The sequence below is a fragment of the Haemorhous mexicanus genome, chromosome 2, assembly GCF_027477595.1.
Source record: "Haemorhous mexicanus isolate bHaeMex1 chromosome 2, bHaeMex1.pri, whole genome shotgun sequence".
Lineage (NCBI taxonomy): Eukaryota > Metazoa > Chordata > Aves > Passeriformes > Fringillidae > Haemorhous > Haemorhous mexicanus.
Genome location: NC_082342.1, coordinates 105,098,306 through 105,115,605, shown reverse-complemented (window position 1 = coordinate 105,115,605; position 17,300 = coordinate 105,098,306). Strand labels below are relative to the sequence as shown.

Genomic DNA, 17,300 nt, shown 5'->3' with positions numbered 1-17,300 from the left:
TCCTAAATCAAAGGACAGGAAAGTTTGAAAATTCTCTTGAATCTAACACCATCCTCCAGTTTCATATTTTGAAAGATTTATTCACATTTCTGCCCAAAGCTGCACTCTTCTAACTAGGTCTTCTCAGTCAGCCAGAGTATGTCTGTATCTAAACAGAGCTTGAATTTAAGCAGCAGTAAATGAAAGAAGTCACCAGACCTGTGTGGTGCCCTATGGCACTTCATCCATGGTATTATCTGACACTGTAAGAGGTTCTGTGTTTTTATTTGGTGCTGCCCTTTTCAAAATGGTATGACCAGAAATGAATGCTTTGGAAAGATTTCATGACAGTTATCTATTTGGTGCAGCTGTGCTGTAGGAAGAGGATGGCCAGCAGAAGCAGTTCAGGCTGATGCATCTTCTACACTGTTTATTTTTTAAGCTTTTACTTTGAAATGCTTTTAGGCTGTGGGCAGCCACTTCTGTGGTCAATATGTGTTACAATGAGGATGTCTTTCTGGTGGCTTATCTAGCAAGCATTTAGAACAAGGTTTTAGATAAGAGTATTGTAGTAGTCTCAAATAAATCAAAAGAAACACATAAGGGGCTTTTCACTGTTTCTGTTTTGACATTTAGCAAGATTGGCACAAAATTTGGTGCTTCTTTTCAGTTGTTTTATACCCCAGATTGTTGAGTTGAGATATGTTTGAGCAAACATCTACCATACTGATACCTCTTGTGATCTGGTGAGCCTGGCCCTGCTGGTCATCCAAAAAAAAAAAAAAGACTTTCAGTGTGATTTCAAATGAATCATGCTCTAAAGTGTCTTTATTTCTCTGTCTTTGCTACAGAAGGAGCTCAGGGCAACCAGCTCACAAAAAAAATAGATGTCCCCACTGTAAAATCCTTTAACTACTTGAGATTCAGACCTCCCTTAGACACCAGCAGTGCCTTCAGCTCACCATCTTGCCTACTGTCAGCAATGCTCAGAGGCAAAGACCATACTTTATCTCTGTAGTGCCATTGTTATGGGAAAGAGTGCCAGGAAATTCTGTACTGGATAGGGAATCCTGTGAAGAAGTTAAAAAGTCAGCTGTGACATGTGTTCCCTCTGGGAAGAAGTCAAATATAAGAAGCAGGAATACAATTATTCTTGTGTTATCGTGGTAGGCAACCGGCAATCCCAACAAGCTGCAGAGCTTGGATAGGTGTTAGGAAACGTGATGAGAGAAGGAGCAACAGTTTGACTTCAGGGCTGAATAGCTTAGGCTAGCTCATATTTTGCTCATCTAATAATCAGGTCGTGGTTTAGTGGTGAACACAGTGGTGGTGTTGGGTTGATGGTTGGACTTGATGATCTTAGAGGTCTTTTCCAACCTTAACAATTCTATGATTAATAAAACCTCTTGATACAGGAGTAAGAGAAATTGAGAAGCTAGTCATCCCAAACTGCTGACTCTTACAAGAAGTGCAGGGATATATCCTCCAAGTTCCAGAATGCTATCATCTCATTTTACAGGTTCTCTGTAAATTAAGTCTAGTTTAGAAGTGTTGGATGCTGCTTCAGCTAGAACATTCTTTTGTACCGCAAAGGGAGAGGAAAAAAGTTAATGCTTAATAGAGTTCAGTTTTGATTTCTTTGGTCCCATTACCATGCCAGTTCTGGTCCTACACTTGCATGTTTTGCAAGACCAAGGAGGCAGTTTGTGAATGGGAGTGAATGGGAACATAAGCTGTGGTTCTTAGAACAAATAAGTCTTGACGCATTGACCTCAAGCTGAATTTCAGCTTTCCTGGATCAGCAAAATTCTGGGTGTCTTGTTTGCAAAACTGTCTAGAAATTCAGTTACTGGTGCTAAGTGTCCACATTCCTTCTGAGCTATTTGTTCATAAGTATTGAGATGGGGTTTCTAGTTTTTACCACATATGAAATGCATGAAAAATCATTCACCTATGAAGCAGCCATCTCTATAATGAAATATGGCAACTTGCTAAAGCACAATATAATGTTCTGTACAGGCACAAAAGGAGAGCAAACAACTTTTTCTGAGTTAACTACTTAAGGAATTTTAGGTCAGTGAAAGGTAATTACCCAAAAATTAACTTGGCCCATGTGTACAGGCTAACATCTGTACTGTTGCAAACTAAATGCCACAGATGTCTTCATAACAAGTAACAGATGCACTCAGTGCTTGGATTTCAGATCTCATCTAAAAATCTTCCTGTTATAGGTGGCCCTTTGCCTCACTCCTTCCCCAGCCCTACACAGAGCACTCGCTTGCTACTGTTTCACACAGCTGTCTGCTACACACCTCATTGACAACCTCCTGTACTACAGCTTTGCTTTAAAGAGATGGAATTTTATCCATGACAGCTGGCACTACAGCCCTTTGTTTGCAAGTCAAATAATACAGTTCACTGTATGACCAGAGAGTACAGCTGAGAGAGCAGTGCAACATAGACATTTACAAAGATAACCTCTTACTTGTGTTGGAGACTGTTTCCAGCAGATCTGGTGAGTCAGTGGAAATAAATACTCAGTGCCTTGATAAAGGCACAAAGACAGATGTCAGAAAGCAGCAGCCAAAGAAAGCACCATTGTTACAGGATGCTGGGCAATATGAAGTGTTAAAAAGCTATTTTTAAAGTGAACATTAACTTCAAACTGATGGAACGGGTCTTCCTAGGAAGCTTCCTCCAATGGAAGCAGAGTGGTCATGAACATCACATGGGTAGAAAATGCAATGACTGTGCTAATGCTGCTGCACAGCCACAGCTCTGAGGCTGGACATGAGCTGGACCCAAGTGTAGTCACAGTGGGAGATGGCAGATGCACCCTGTACTTTGCAGCATGTTGGATGATGTGCTTGCCTGCCATATGGATTTGCCCTTGTACTTTGTGCAGCTTCCAGCTGTCTCAACTGACCCTGCAGTGGTGTCTCTTGGCTGGAAGCAGAGTTTTGGCACTCGAGGTGGCTGGTTGCAGAGGCACATGGGCTGGGCTCACCAGCTGAACTGAGTCAGGTTAACTGTAGGGTGACCTGGTATTCCCTCTGGCACCACTGGCCAGCTCAGGCACTGCAGTGACATGACCAGCGTCTGCCAGGGACACAGTAAAGTCTGCATTTGTCAAATAGTTCTGAGGGCTGTGATGAAGAGGGTGAAGAAGTGGGCATCTCCCCTTCCCAATCTATGTGGGCACAAATCCTGCAGATAAGTCTGGTGCTGGGCACTCTCAAAGCCTGGGACAGCTCTGTGTGCTGCTGTTTTCCCAGGCACACTCAGATGTCCTCAGTACTGTGCTGCCCTTGGTACAAGTGCTCCACGTGCTGCACTGGGGACGGGCTGTGAAGTACTGCCTTTCTGACCTCCCCCTTTCCTTCCAGAGGACATCTCTGTCAGCCCTGGAGCGGTCAGAACAGCAGATCAGGAGAGCATCCAGCCTGGAAGAGCTGCTTCACATCACTCACTCCGAGGACTGGAAGCTGTGGAAATGCAGGCTAAAGCTGAAGAGCCTGGCCAACCTAGACTCCCGCTCTGCTTCACATCGCTCTACCAGATTTGCTGCTGCTTTCTATGACATTGACACACTGAAAGGTAGGTGCAGGTTTGTGGCCAAGTCTGGTCTCAGCTTCAAGGCCCCTCCCTGATTCTTGTGCAGTAAACTGTGAAGGAGGTAAGGGATTTCCTAGAATATACCCATACTAGAAACAACAGGGCATTTCTGGACAATTAGTTTGTATGAAAACGTGTCAGACCACAGCCTGAGTACACCTGCCTATTCTGGGGCCAAATCAGGCTTATTTCCTCTGCATACTCTCCAAAGGGAAGATGGACTCTTCAGGGATTTGTCAGTGCACAACAGAAAGAGAAGTCGATGTACAAAAACCAGGTCAGAATGACTGGATGAGGGGCTGGAGAGCAGCATTGTGCTACATTTCAGAACTTGCTTGCAGGCAGAAATGAATAAACTTTACTGCAGGCATGGAAATCCTTTTTTTTATTAGGTGTGCTCTGATACAAGGCACTGCACCAGCAGCAGTGTCTGTGTGGGAATTGAGAGAAAGAAGGTGTTGCCCTAACCTTGATCTTTTTGAGAAAGTTTCTCCAGAGAAGAGAAAACCTCGAGGCAACCAACCAGAAACTAAAAGTGGAGAATCACAACCTACTCCTTCCATCTGGAGCAAGTATGAATATTGCTCCTTGTAGCTGTGATGCTCAAGAGGTATTACATATTCATGGATGAAAAAAAAAGGATCAGTTACTATATTTTGGTCCAGCAAATGGACATCCTACAGCAAAGCTAAACTGTAGCCTAATGAAGGACAGGCTGAGATAATCTCTGTTGTCTTTATCCTGCTGTGATATTATCATATCACTTGCCTTTTGGGAAATCAGATATTACTGATCCTGTTCCAATTCCACTTTTGCAACAACCCCAGCCACATTCACACACCATTACTCAGATAAATTATGTCTGAACAAAGGCCTTAAATTGCTTCTCTGAGCTACAACACAGAAATGTGTATACAAGTGCCTGTCTGAAGAGCATTTTCATATCACAGGCACAGCTTTACGCTTTTCACAGAAATTTTGTACAGAAAAAAAGTTAAAATAAATACACACATGAAGAACAATTAAGACAGCTTTTAATAGTGATAAACATTTTGCTTACATACCCTTGTAATACTACTCAAAAACATTAAAAATCCATAGAGTTATTAGGAGTACCCAGAGTCAAGTGGTGTAATCCTCTACTCACTGTTGCTCATTTAGTGAACACCAACATTTCTGCAAAACTAAAGCATCCCTTTTATCAAAACAGCATGACAAAAGGAGATGTTATTAAATGTTACTGAGGCAGGGAACATTGAAATGGGCATTTTTCAATGGCAGAATACTGTAACTCAATATTTACAACGTAAATAATATTCAGATAATAAGGTCAGTACGACATTTAGTGTGCTGTGAATTATTTGAGATGGTCACAGGACTGGAGCACCTCTCCTATGAAGTCAGGCTAAGAGAGTTGGGGCTGTTCAGCCTGGAGAAGAGAAGGCTCCATGGAGATCTAATTGCAGCCTTCCAGTATCTAAGAGGGAGCTGCAAGACAGCTGGAGAGGGACTTTCCCAAGGGCATGTAGTGAAGCTAAGAGAGGGGAAGTTTAGATTAGATATTAGGAAGACCCTGGAGCAGTTTGCCCAGAGAAGATGTGGATGACACATCCCTGGGAGTGTTCAGGGCCTGGCTGGATTGAGTACTGAGCATCCTGGTCTAGAGGAAGGTGTTCCTGCCCACAGCAGAGGGGTTGGAGTTAGATGATCTTTAAGGTCCCTTCCCAACTAAACTGTTCTGTGGTTCTATTATACTATGGTCATATTGATAAAGTTTTCTGCTTGGAACAGCTATTAAGTTGCTTGCAATTTTCCCTTTGAAAGTCTAAATTCAGACACAGAGATGTCAGCTTTCTCATTAAAAGTCAAGGTGCTGAAATTCAAGTTAAAAAAAGCCCATTGGGGCTGGCCATTCTTCCATTCAAAGTGGAATTATCCCAGGGCAGCAAGTACTTTTGTTCTAATATATTAACATGTTCAAGGTACTGAAGCTCCTTTTAAAAAAACACAAGCCCATAAACATGTATTTCTTTCCCACACCCTTTTCAGTCGTTAAACAGTGACCTTTCTGCCAAATGCATCTGTTTTGTTTTAATAAAATGTTTTGATGAGTAGGCTGGGTCAAGACTTGTCTTTGTTTCACTAGAGTATCTTCCACAGCACTACAAATTGCACCAGGGGAAAATTCAGGATTTTGCTCCTCCTTTCTAAAGCTTTAACAATGAATTCACTGAAAGTTTGTGTCACTTCATGTAACCATGGTCTCCCCTGAGCTGCCCAGCACTAAGGACTGCAGAACTTTCAAGCTGGAGACTGCATCACAGACAAATTTCTCAGAAACTGCTCTGTGCTTGGCCTCAGAAATGACCAGGGTGACAAGATGAACAAGGTGTGACACTCAGTTGCTTGGCAGCCGGTTCCTGTAGCAGCCCTTCTGCTAAAGAAGTGGTTAATAAAGAGAGGATGTGTGCAGCTGGAAAGGTCATCGCTGCTTATGCTCACTGAAGTGACATCTGAAGTGACCACATGCACATACATTGAGTTTGGAAAACACTCTATTTTCTATTTTAATGTTAGGATTAGATTGGTGTGTTGATAGAACTAACATTACTGTAGAAAATTCTATTGATTTTAATGATTATTCTTCTCTTAATTTATGCCTCTTCTTCACAATTCAGACATCAAACTCTTATTTCTTGTACTTTCTGTGACTGAAATACGGAGCAAATCAACCATGTTGAAGGACTTTTCAGGAATAAAAAAAGTTATTTAAATATACAAAGTTTAAGAAAAAGGTAAAAATAACAAAAGGAAAGTCAGGAATGAGAAAAACAGATCTTCACCTGAAGGCGAGGTATAGCTTGTAGGTTAAAAGGATTCCAAGGTTTCTTTTTTCTCACAACTTCACTGTAAATGTAGGAACTGCTTTTACAATAGTAGGGAGGTGAACTGCACTGGAAGAGAGAGCATTTTTTTAATAGTTTAAAAGTTGCTTTTCATCTTTCCCAAGCCTGATGTAAGGGCTAAAGAAGAAAAATGTTTTTCATCATTTTAGGAAGAATTTAAGCATAAGCATTGATGACTCATGAGCAATTCCATAACTTGAATCAAGTAAGCAAAAGGCAGAAAAAGGAGAGCCACCTCTTGAGAAAGCTCAAGACTCTATTATGTTTATTAGGTAAATGTCACTTTTTTCTCTGTCTGGCTCAGGCAGTTAATGCATTATTCCTTCTCACAGTCAGAATTTGACAAATCAGTCAAGCCTAGTCTACTAGTCCACAGCAATTCAGAATTTGAAAGATGCCATGGTGTTCTGAATAGATGACTCAGGCTTGAATTCATATTGCTGTTATTCAGCTTGAACCCCCTGGTGGTGCTGAGGTGTGAGACTGTTTGTCTTGGATTTCACTGGGCATTTTGGAAACTGTGCTCTCTGGCTGACATCCACCAGGAGTACTCAAACCCTCTGACCAGAATCTGGCAATCATTAATGTGCTTTTGCACCAAGGCCCAGGCCCTGCTGAGTCCGTGGTGGGGTACACTCAGAGAGAGGATAAAGTGACAACAGGAAAGGCTCCCCAGGAGCAAAGGGGAACAGGGTGTGGGGCAGCTTGGTCAGACAGACACTGTGGAGCTGGGGACTCTCAGCTAAGGGAAATCAATGCAGCTCTACCTGATCTGCTGGAATTAGAAGAAATTTTGGTCATTTGCATTGAAAGCTAAAGGCAGATAAATGCAAAAACCTCTCTGCCAGTGCAGCTGGTGTAAGTTATGGGATAATTTTGCACTCAGAGTCCCTCTGGTCCTTAGATTGATCCAAATAAGTGCAAATTGATCCAAGTAAGTGCAAAAGGCTTGCCAGCACTTCATTTTTATTTATATAATGATTCTGCTTCACTAATCAAGAGGTTTAGCTTTGCCATGATTGTTCATAAAAATGCTGTTTTCTCCAGTCATAGATGAAGAATGGCAAAAGACTCAGTGTGTGCCAAGGGAAACCTGTGTGGAAGTTGCCAAAGAACTGGGTACAACGACCAACAAATTTTTCAAGCCTCCCTGTGTGAATGTGTTCAGATGTGGAGGCTGCTGCAACGAGGAGAGTCTCAGCTGCATGAATACAAGTACAACTTACGTGTCAAAAACGGTAAATGAGGCTATTCATCTGTTTTCTTTTTACCCTGGCTCACCAAAAAGGGAGGGGGAGGAGGATGTTTGGTTTATGAGATCCTGTTATGAAAGATCTGTCTGCACTATCATAACAAACAGAAGAATTAATTCTTTATCCATGTGGAGTGAATGCAGGAGTGTGCAATAGCATTTTACATTCATGTTGCATTATTAAAAATTGTTTATATATGTGTAGAGATGGAAAATCAGGTCCTGAGAAAGTGAATGCAGGCTCATGATGACCAGAAGTTTGTTCCTTCTTTAATACATTGTCACTTGGACTGGGGACCCCTTGAGATCATTGTCTCCTGGGAATCCTCTGTATCCAAGGTTTAACCCCATTAAATTTTGTTGTGTTGGATCACTGCATTTCAACATTATCATCCATACCAAGAAGGCTGGCTAATAATTTTGGATGTCCAATTTTGCAAGCTAAATAAGGAGACATATTCATCAGGAGGGACCAGATGCTCTTGATTAGCATGCCTCAGGATCTGAATGTCCCAATTCACACACCTCTTAGGGAAAGAAAGGCATAAACCAGTAGTCAATTACTAAATAGGTCCAACAGGCGATACCCAAGTTTTAATGACCAGTCCCAAAAACTGAGCATAGAGTAGCCAGACAGCTTCTTTCTGTAGACTCCCAAGAGAGGCTGTGGGATATCGACAGAGATATCAGTGGGTGACTGAGCAGAGCTCCAAGTTTAGTACTTTCAATCCACTCTGTGGCTGAAACCATCCATTGTTCATCAGCAATCTGGTCTAGAGGGTGCCCCCCTGCCCATGGGAGGGGGTAAGGGGTTGGAACAGATCTTGAAGGTCCCTTCCTACCAAGCCTTTCTATGATTCTATGATTCATACCCACAGATGAAGCACAGGACAACGGTCCTCTTTGATAAACCTTCATCTTGTGCATGCCTATTTCACTTGGCATAATAAATTATATTCTACTTATGAAAAAGCCTTTTCTTTAAATCATGAGATCAAGGGCAATTGTTTCAAAAAGAAAATTGAAGCCCTTGTGGGGAACAGGTCCAACTCACTTCTGTATTTATTTTGTGTTTGTTGGAATGTAATTCCACTGTGTCTGGTCGTACTGGAATATAGCTGGAGTAAAATAAATCAGGGCCTGTCCTTCTTGCGTCAATGCTCATTAGTTGCTTTCATTCCACACCAGAAGGAGAAAGCTGTTATGAGCTGTTGGCCACCCACAAAAGACATCTGATCATCTCAGGGAGCTAGGCTAGGTCAGGCTAGGAAGTATTTATTTATTTATGTGCTTTCTGAGCAGCAGTTCATAAGTTTGTTGAAAAACTGCAGTTTTGCAAAGTGTAACATTCCTTTAGCATCCTTCAAAATAAGCATTCCCTCAAAAGTCCCCAGCTAAGTTCCATTTCTGGATACACCACCATCAGTTCAGATTTATTCATCTAATGGAATTATTTCCATATTTCCATATTCCCATATTAGTGAGAGGATTTTTTCCCTTGGTATAAAATATCAACTGAAGGATACTGATGCCACCTAAAGTTAGACACTGCAACTGTAAGTTTTAATGCCTAAGCAGTCTGCTTAGGAATACTCAGGCCCTGCAGGTGGATGCAGCTTTAAGCCAAGACATGCTGGCACACCAAGATGTGCCCAGCGCTTTGGTTTCCATGGGAAGGAAGCTGGTTTGAGGAGCAGAGGGAGTGTGGATCCCTTCATCAGCTCCTACACAGAGCTGCCCAAGGAACCAGAGCATCCTCAGGCCTACTCAGAGATCACTCTTAACATTCTGGGTGCACTGAAAGCAGGCTGCTTTGCTCCTTCAGCTCCTGCTATAGTCAACAGAGAGACAGTTCCAGGATGATTCCCTGCAGAAACCCAGCTGGAGCAGAATCAGCTTTCCTCTATTTACTCCTGTTTCTTCCCTCTCTGAGGAAGCTGTGGGGGTTAAGTTAGGTCCCTAAAGATGCATATTGTGATTATACCCAAGGACAGTTAAATAGGTCTCTGTAAGTAGTAGAGACTCAACTGATGGTACAACCAAAGACAAAGTTCTCAACACCTACCTCTTTCCCATTTGGCCATAGCATCCAAAAGAGGTTTTTGTGTTCGCTTGCAAATAATTTTGAGTAGTCTTGGGTGTTTAATAGCTGCAATACAGCACTAGGATTCCCATTTTGGCAAGTTCTTAGCTTGGTGGGCACTGCTTACTCTTCAAAACCCCTAGTGCACTTCTGCTCATTTAGATTTATGGTAATTATCTCTAGATAAGAGCAAGGGTAGGGAAAATGGTGGCAAGGAATACAAGATTTTTCTTTGAAATTTTAATAATTAATTATTAATAGTAATTACTGATTACAATTTTGGAAAAAAATGTTATTTGTGCCATCTAGCTCTTTGAGATCTCGGTTCCCTTGACAAGTGTTCCTGAGCCTGTGCCCATCAAAATTGCCAATCACACAGCCTGTAAATGTACATCAAACACCCAGCGCCAGCAGTACACCATCATACGAAGATCTGTCCAGTACCCAGAGGAAGATGGGTAAGTTCCCTCATTTGCAAACTTCTACACACATTGGAATTGTTTTGTCCTGATCTGCATGCTATAATGGTCCACTCTCTTTCTGTTATCCCAATAGTTTTTCTGAATAACTTGGTTATCACTCAGGGTTAGAAAGTTCACCCAAACCATGTCAATTTTAAGTGAATGGTCATCAGAATTCAACAAACTGATGGCCAGTTCAGCAGCATCTGGGGTCACTAAGATATTTAGGTTCTTGAGCAGAAACCCAGAGTGCTCATATTGGCACTATGCTCTGCTGGAGCTATTTGAGAATGTGTGCATAGACGTTTTGAGCCTGACACAACTACTCTACTTGTGCATTATTTAGCCAGGGCACACGTAGTTCTGTGCTCAAGCTAAAGCCCTGTGCCACACTTTGTGGCATGTTGGGTCAGAATCAGTGTGAATCCTGGCTTTTCACTTTTTGATCCAGTCTTGGTTTGCGTCTGTCGGGCTCATGGACAGGAGAAAAGTGACCTCACATCTCACTCCAAAATGTGGCATAAAATACTAGTACTCCTGGTGAGAAAAGGCTACACAAATAAACAAAGACTCTAGAAACTCAAATAGCTTGAGTGACTCACTGGAAGTCAGCTCGAAAATCTCTGTCAAGCCCTGCATTCTGCTTATCCCCATCACTGCCCTTGAGTTGGACATTGGGGTGGTGAGAGGTGTCATTTCAGCAAAGCCACTCCAGCCCTCCCTCAGCCTGCTGGCCACTCTGAACACTCCTTCTTGACAAATACAGAAGAACCTCAGTCTTTTTTCAGTTTGTGAGTTTCCCTCCCAGAGCAAAGGGCCTGAAAGTCAATCTGTTCCTCTGACATTGAAATAGTTCCCTGTGCATCCATGAGCATGGGCAAATTAAACTGGAACTGAACCTTCTGGCAGAGAAGCAAAATTCAGTAAAGTTACACAACATGAATACTGCAGGGCAAAGACCACCCTGCCTGGGGTAAAGCTGTTTTATGGAAAAGTGGAGCTGCAAAACTGTAGCTTTTTCCTAAGGCTGTAATCTGAAATAGGTGCTAAAATTCTTTCCTGTGTCATTGGGAGCCAGAGAGCTCCCCCCTGCCATCAGGACCACCCAGACCCCACCCCTTCTGTTTGCAGCAGTAATGCACACTGTAATGCCAGGCCTTCAGGTGGGATGGGTGGCAGACCCAGCACACCAGCAGCTCATTTTGCCAAATGGCTACTCTGATGCCCCTAATTATCTTTTTTTAATTCCTGTCTCAATTTCTTTTTCTTCTAGATGCCCCTTTACCAACAAATTTTGCCATAATGGATGGATCTGGGATAGTGACAAATGTGAATGTGTTATAGACACCCAGCACTCCAACAGAAGAGAAGGTAAAGATGAAATGACAAAGTGACACTTTTGCATACTCTCTCCAAGTTCTTTGTCTCTCATTCTGGTCTTCTTCTCACTTTTTTTTTACATTGAGAGAGTTAAAGTTTTTATCCCACATCCCTAGATGGACTTGGATTATGGTGTGAAAACTCACCTGAAAATAAACACACATATGTGCTTCCCCCCATCTCAAGTTTTTTGCTTGGATGTTTTACTCCCTCTGTATCAGCAACTTGAGTAGGACATAGAAAAGTATTTATAAGATTTTGTGAAGTAGGCATCCTGTACAAATTTTAATTTTGCATGTGCCTTAAATTCTATGACAGGCATTAGGAAATCTTCTTAACTGTAGAAAAAAATGCCCGAGAATACATTGCATGGGGCAGGTACTATTTTTTAAATTATTATTTTATTTTTAGTTCTTAAGAAAATAATTAATAAGCAAATAGATGACAAAACCAGTCCTGCACATTAGTGGTAGTCAGTGCAATAAGTTATATAACCTTTCAAAATATTTGAGTACTTTTAATGATAATCTTAAGTTATTTAAGAATCTTTCAAACAGATATACCTTACATACTCAGGAGCATATGTGTATACTTCTTCAGCTCTGTGGAAGGAAATGGAGGAGGATAAAATTTGTAGAAGAATAGTAACTGCCTTTCTTCCTCTGCTTCTCCTGTAAAATTTTATTTTGTCAAAGAAAATTGCAGGAATATCCTGAGTGGTAATTGAGTAAGTCTAAACATACTTAATAGCAATAAATATTAATAGAAATAAAATTTTCTCCAAATCCGGTGTAAAGTTTTTAAAAATTATTTTTCTCAGGAAATTGCATTGGTCAAAATAACACAATCATAGCACTAGAGGAAACAGAGAAGGAAACCTTGCCTTTGTGCTTTAAGCTACATTCAGCAAGAGAATAACTACTCAAGACAACAATAAATTAATCTGGCAAGCAATTCCTAGACTAGCAAACTAAAATAAAGCCAAACAACCTCATGAACTGGTCTACTGATTGCAGTCTCCTAATATTAATAAGCAAGAAATAATTTGAATAGTGGTTTCTGTTGGATCTTTTCTCACTCTGGATAAGATCCTCTGACCATCAGGTTAGGCAGTCAAACACAAGTTGGACTTTTCAGTCCAGAAAAGATTAGTACTCTATGTTAGACTGAGTCTGAAGGACTGAGAATAGCCAGAATCCTCTTAACTCAGAGTCTTTTGTATAGTCAGCTTGGAGCATTAAAATCTGTGGCTTGTGTAATTATGGCCTTTGTTGACATACACTCAATACTTACGCAGAAAAAATATTCTCTGAAGTACATTGTGTTTGGCAAGTGGCTGGGACAAAATAACTTAAAATCTGTCTTTGATGTTGAAACAAAGTGAGATCAAAACATTCAACACCACACATGCCAGGTTTTATCACCCAAAGGAAAGGCTTTGCCTTCCAAGAATTTGGGGCAGACTCCCTCCTTGCTTTCAATAGGCCTTAGGTTTTATTCTGTTGAGATATTGGTTTTTCAACATTGAGTAAATAATAATGAAAGTTTCTTTCAAGTAAGGTGCAAGCCTTTGCTGGCCACTGAGATCAGGGATCAGATGGCAGAGGTACAGGTTACATTTCACATTCCATAGGTTATATCCAAGAGCTAATTGTAAAGCTACAGGAAATTACCTTCCCAATGACACCTTATATGCCATGACCTTTAACCAGGGATGTGCTGCTTGCATTTTAATAAAGCTTTCACAAAATGTGTTCTTTTTTTGCTAGGATTAGCTTCATATTGTACTCCAGATGTGCATTTTCAGGGAAGATATTAGACAGTGAGTTCCCTTGGCTCTTCTGGCTTTTTTTCTGAAACAATGTATTTTCTTTCATCTTTGACAAATATGAATGTGCTCCTTGTTGAAGTGCTAGGCCAGCTTGCCCCCTAATAGATTTAGCAATACTGCTTAAAAATTGCTGCAGTGACTGTCTAGTGAAGTGCACATGTGGTGGGTGTGGTAGTTTGCATGGATGTGCCTTTTGTCATGGAGATAGACTAAACCCTTTTTCAGATTATCTTTTTAAAACTTGCTGCCCAGTAAATATTTGTGCATTCCAAAGCATACACTGGGCTCTTGCAATATACATCACCCAAAATATTTTTGTGCTAAGTTCAACCCACAAGAAATAGCAGTATTAGAATAAAGTGAAATAATCAGTGCAACCCTCTTGAGTCCTTTTCTGCACAGGAAGTTGCAACAGAAATTGTGAAGTCTAGAATCTATCAGAAAGTACATGTGTGAGTCCTAATGAATATGGAACATACAGAGTCTCTTCAAAAGCAGGATTTAGTCATGTAGAGTGTACTGCTAAATGACGTATGTGCTATTGCAGGACTCCCTCCTCTTGCTGAGCTGGCTATGTGTGGACAACATATGGAGTTTGATGAAGAAAATTGTGAATGCATCTGTAGACATAAGTGTCCCACAGATTTCTTTCAAAGTAAAGAGAACTGTAGCTGCTATTTGTGCAGGGAGAGCCAGGAGAGCTGTGCTCTAAAACACAAGATATTTCATGCTGAAACCTGCAGGTAAGTGATGCTTGCCATTCAGTGTCTACACTGCAAGAGCTGAATTAGAGATGCAAGTGCTTAATTGTCTGGGAGGTTCACTTGGGATAAAATACCTTGCTGAAGTTAGGGAGATACTGCTACTACTAATGACAATGATAATGATAATGATATTAGTAATAATAAAAATGGATATTATGTTTACAATACTTCCCATATAAAAGGAATTTAAGGTTTGTTTGTATTTTTAAGAAATCTGGACAAGGCCACTATTCAAGTGTCAATACTTACTACTTTTTTTTTTTTTTTTTGCTAATTTTTAGGGAATGATGATTAAAACTGTACTACAACAGATATTAGTTTTTGCAATGAGATACAGATACTTGTAGGTAGGCAGAACCCATCCTGTTCCAGCTGTTCTCTGTGCCAGCTGAAGGCAATCTCATGGATGGTTAGGGACACGGGCTCCCTAAATTTGCACACAGAGCACACAGCACATTCCTTATCCAGTTTGTCCTCCGAGCAAGTAATTTTCTAAACCTAATGCAATTTTGTACACATATAAATCTACTCAACCAGCTCTGACTCCACCGAGAAGCAGGAAAATGGTTTTGGGGCGACTATACTCCATGAATTTCCCTAATCTGTTTGTATTATTAGTTTTGAGGTTTCTGTGTAAAATTTCAGATAGAAAATGCCCTCTTAAAACACCTGTTTTCCTGGATTAGTTTTTTTTTTTTTAATTTTACAGAAAGCTTTGGTCCCGTGTAGAGGCCCAGGAGCATGCAGCAGCTTAGTCTCAAAGTTTATATAAGGATAGTCAGCATCCAGTTTCCCTGGGTACCTTGGCAGAGCTGTAGCTCATGGAGTGGTCACCCACAGGGTTCCACTGCTAATTCTTCCACAGCATCTTCCCTGTGAATGAACCTAGGTTCATTCACAGGGAAGATGCTGTGGAAGAATTAGCATTTGCTAAATCTTCAGGTTCAGCTTTGAAAACAAGGACAAACACAAAATATAAAGTATAAAAATAGCTAAAACAATTAGCAGAGTTAAAAATGAGCATGAAAGAATTGGTTATTTATATGTGTCAGACAGGTGGGAGAAGAGCAACGTAATAATTTGTTTACATTAATTTGGCTTCTAGAAATGCCTGTAATCTGGACACAGGACCTTAATGCCAGACTTCCATGCAGTATTTCTGGAGGAGCAAAGCTGAATCATGAAGTGAGATCAGCTACTTTGCAGAGTCCAAGGGCAGCACTTTCCAGTGCTTACCTTCAGGACTTCACTGGCCTCAAGAAAGGAAAGCATCACTTAAGTTGTGAATCTGGACAAATGGACCACTGCAAGACATGTTGCTGTAGACAGAAATTGTGAGGCAGCAAATTCTTGTCTCCCTCTGCTATAGGATGTCAACACTTTCCCAAACAGTGTGTAGGAAGCATTGCAGTGTTCAATGATGAAAAATTTGAGGAATGTGACAGTGAAGAATTTTTATATTAAAATGCTTTTCCCTTTTGTGTTCTTTCTCCTTAATCAAACAGTTGTGAAGACAGATGTCCATCCCAACCCAGAACATGCCCAACTGCCAAACCAGTGTGTTCCAGGCATTGTCGTTGTCCAAAGGAGAAGAGAGGTTCTCATGGGTCCCAAAGCAGAGAAACTCCTTGACTGAGCTTCCCCTATTCTTTGAAAATCCACTGCTTCGCAAAGTAGCTGTCACTGACCTTCAAACAATAGTAAACATGAACATCTTGCACATTAATAGCAGAAGAATTAATCCAGTCTGCATTTATTTATTAGAGTAATCACTAACTGCAAGTGAATCCTCTGGGACATTGCTAATTGTTCTCTAAGAGGTAACAACAGCTGATGAATTTCTGTCTGCATGGAAGAAAGATTGGAAAGTATCAGTTCAGTGTCACATTATGGAAGATGAAACTCTGTATTGGAAATAGAGTCACAGTCTCCAGCCAGTCGTTCAGAAATTAAGACTTGATAATCTTAGCCTCTGAATCCTTAGCTAATGCAGCTCCTGGGTAAAACTTTCTTCAGAAATTCAGTGTACAGGATTTGGCTTCTAATAGGTTCAGCACTGAGTTATTTGATCTACTGTTCAGCTTTGATTATCATTTTGTGTTTATTGTACAACTACTGTCAGATGTGCCATATTTAAGTGTATATAAGAAAATAAATACATCAGTTATTCGAGTGGACTTGATTTTTCTCTGTTATTTTTAAAACTCTGCCCAAAAAAAGAAAATAAAAAAAAACCCAAAGCCATTTCAAGTACAGTTTTCTTACATTTGTTCCACAGGGACTGGCTCCTGCCCAAGCCCAGGTCAAAACAAGGTCACTTGACCCAACAGTTTCAATAAAAAAGAAGCATTTTTTCCCCATGTCTGCCTGAGAGCATGTGTGATTTATTTATTTGTTCCTGGTGTAGTGTGTTAATCTTCCTAAGGGGATAACAGCACACTAGTACTAACTCTTCAGTGATTTTTTGGAAAAGCACTGTTCACTAGAAGATGGTTTTCCTTTTAACCTACCACGCAATAAAAATATCTCCTTTGCACTGAAATTCCTCTCCCCAGTGTGAGGCCTGAGTAACAGTGCTTTAACCAGATCAGAAAAGGGCAGCACTATTTTCTGAGCCACTGAAGTCTGCTGTGAGCTACTCCAGAGAAAATATTATGAGCAATAATCCTGAACTGGAAGTGATAGTCTTGACATCTGCATGATTTTTTTCCCAGTTGCTGAATTCTCCAATTCTGCACTGCACTGTGAACAAAGGGAATAGTGTATATGGAACAAATACTACAGAGATGGAACATTTGACACAACACAGGGAACAGGAAATGGATTTCTGATGTGCAACTAAGATTTTTTTTTTTTATTCATATAGAAAAACCAGATTGCTTTATAGTAAAATTAGAGCCAAATCCTGTAAGATTGATTGAATGGCTGGACAAAGCACCAAACAATTAACCATGCCTTTAGTCTCAGTAAGGCATTTAGGATTTGATCCTGAGTGTTGAGAGTGTTTCCTAAGCCTGCTGGGAGCTAGG

At 40.8% G+C, this 17,300-nt stretch overlaps 1 protein-coding gene across 1 annotated transcript in view; it reads left to right on the top strand.

The window, feature by feature from the left end:
• Window positions 1–16,448, top strand: part of VEGFD (vascular endothelial growth factor D) — a 30,746-nt gene extending 14,298 nt beyond the window's left edge. The window contains exons 2-7 of the mRNA XM_059839807.1: window positions 3,366–3,576; window positions 7,548–7,738; window positions 10,145–10,293; window positions 11,570–11,667; window positions 14,055–14,250; window positions 15,777–16,448. Of these exons, the coding sequence (XP_059695790.1) occupies window positions 3,366–3,576; window positions 7,548–7,738; window positions 10,145–10,293; window positions 11,570–11,667; window positions 14,055–14,250; window positions 15,777–15,903 (972 nt within the window). The 3' untranslated portion in view covers window positions 15,904–16,448. The remainder of the gene's footprint in view (window positions 1–3,365; window positions 3,577–7,547; window positions 7,739–10,144; window positions 10,294–11,569; window positions 11,668–14,054; window positions 14,251–15,776) is intronic.
• The last annotated feature ends 852 nt before the right edge of the window (window positions 16,449–17,300 follow it).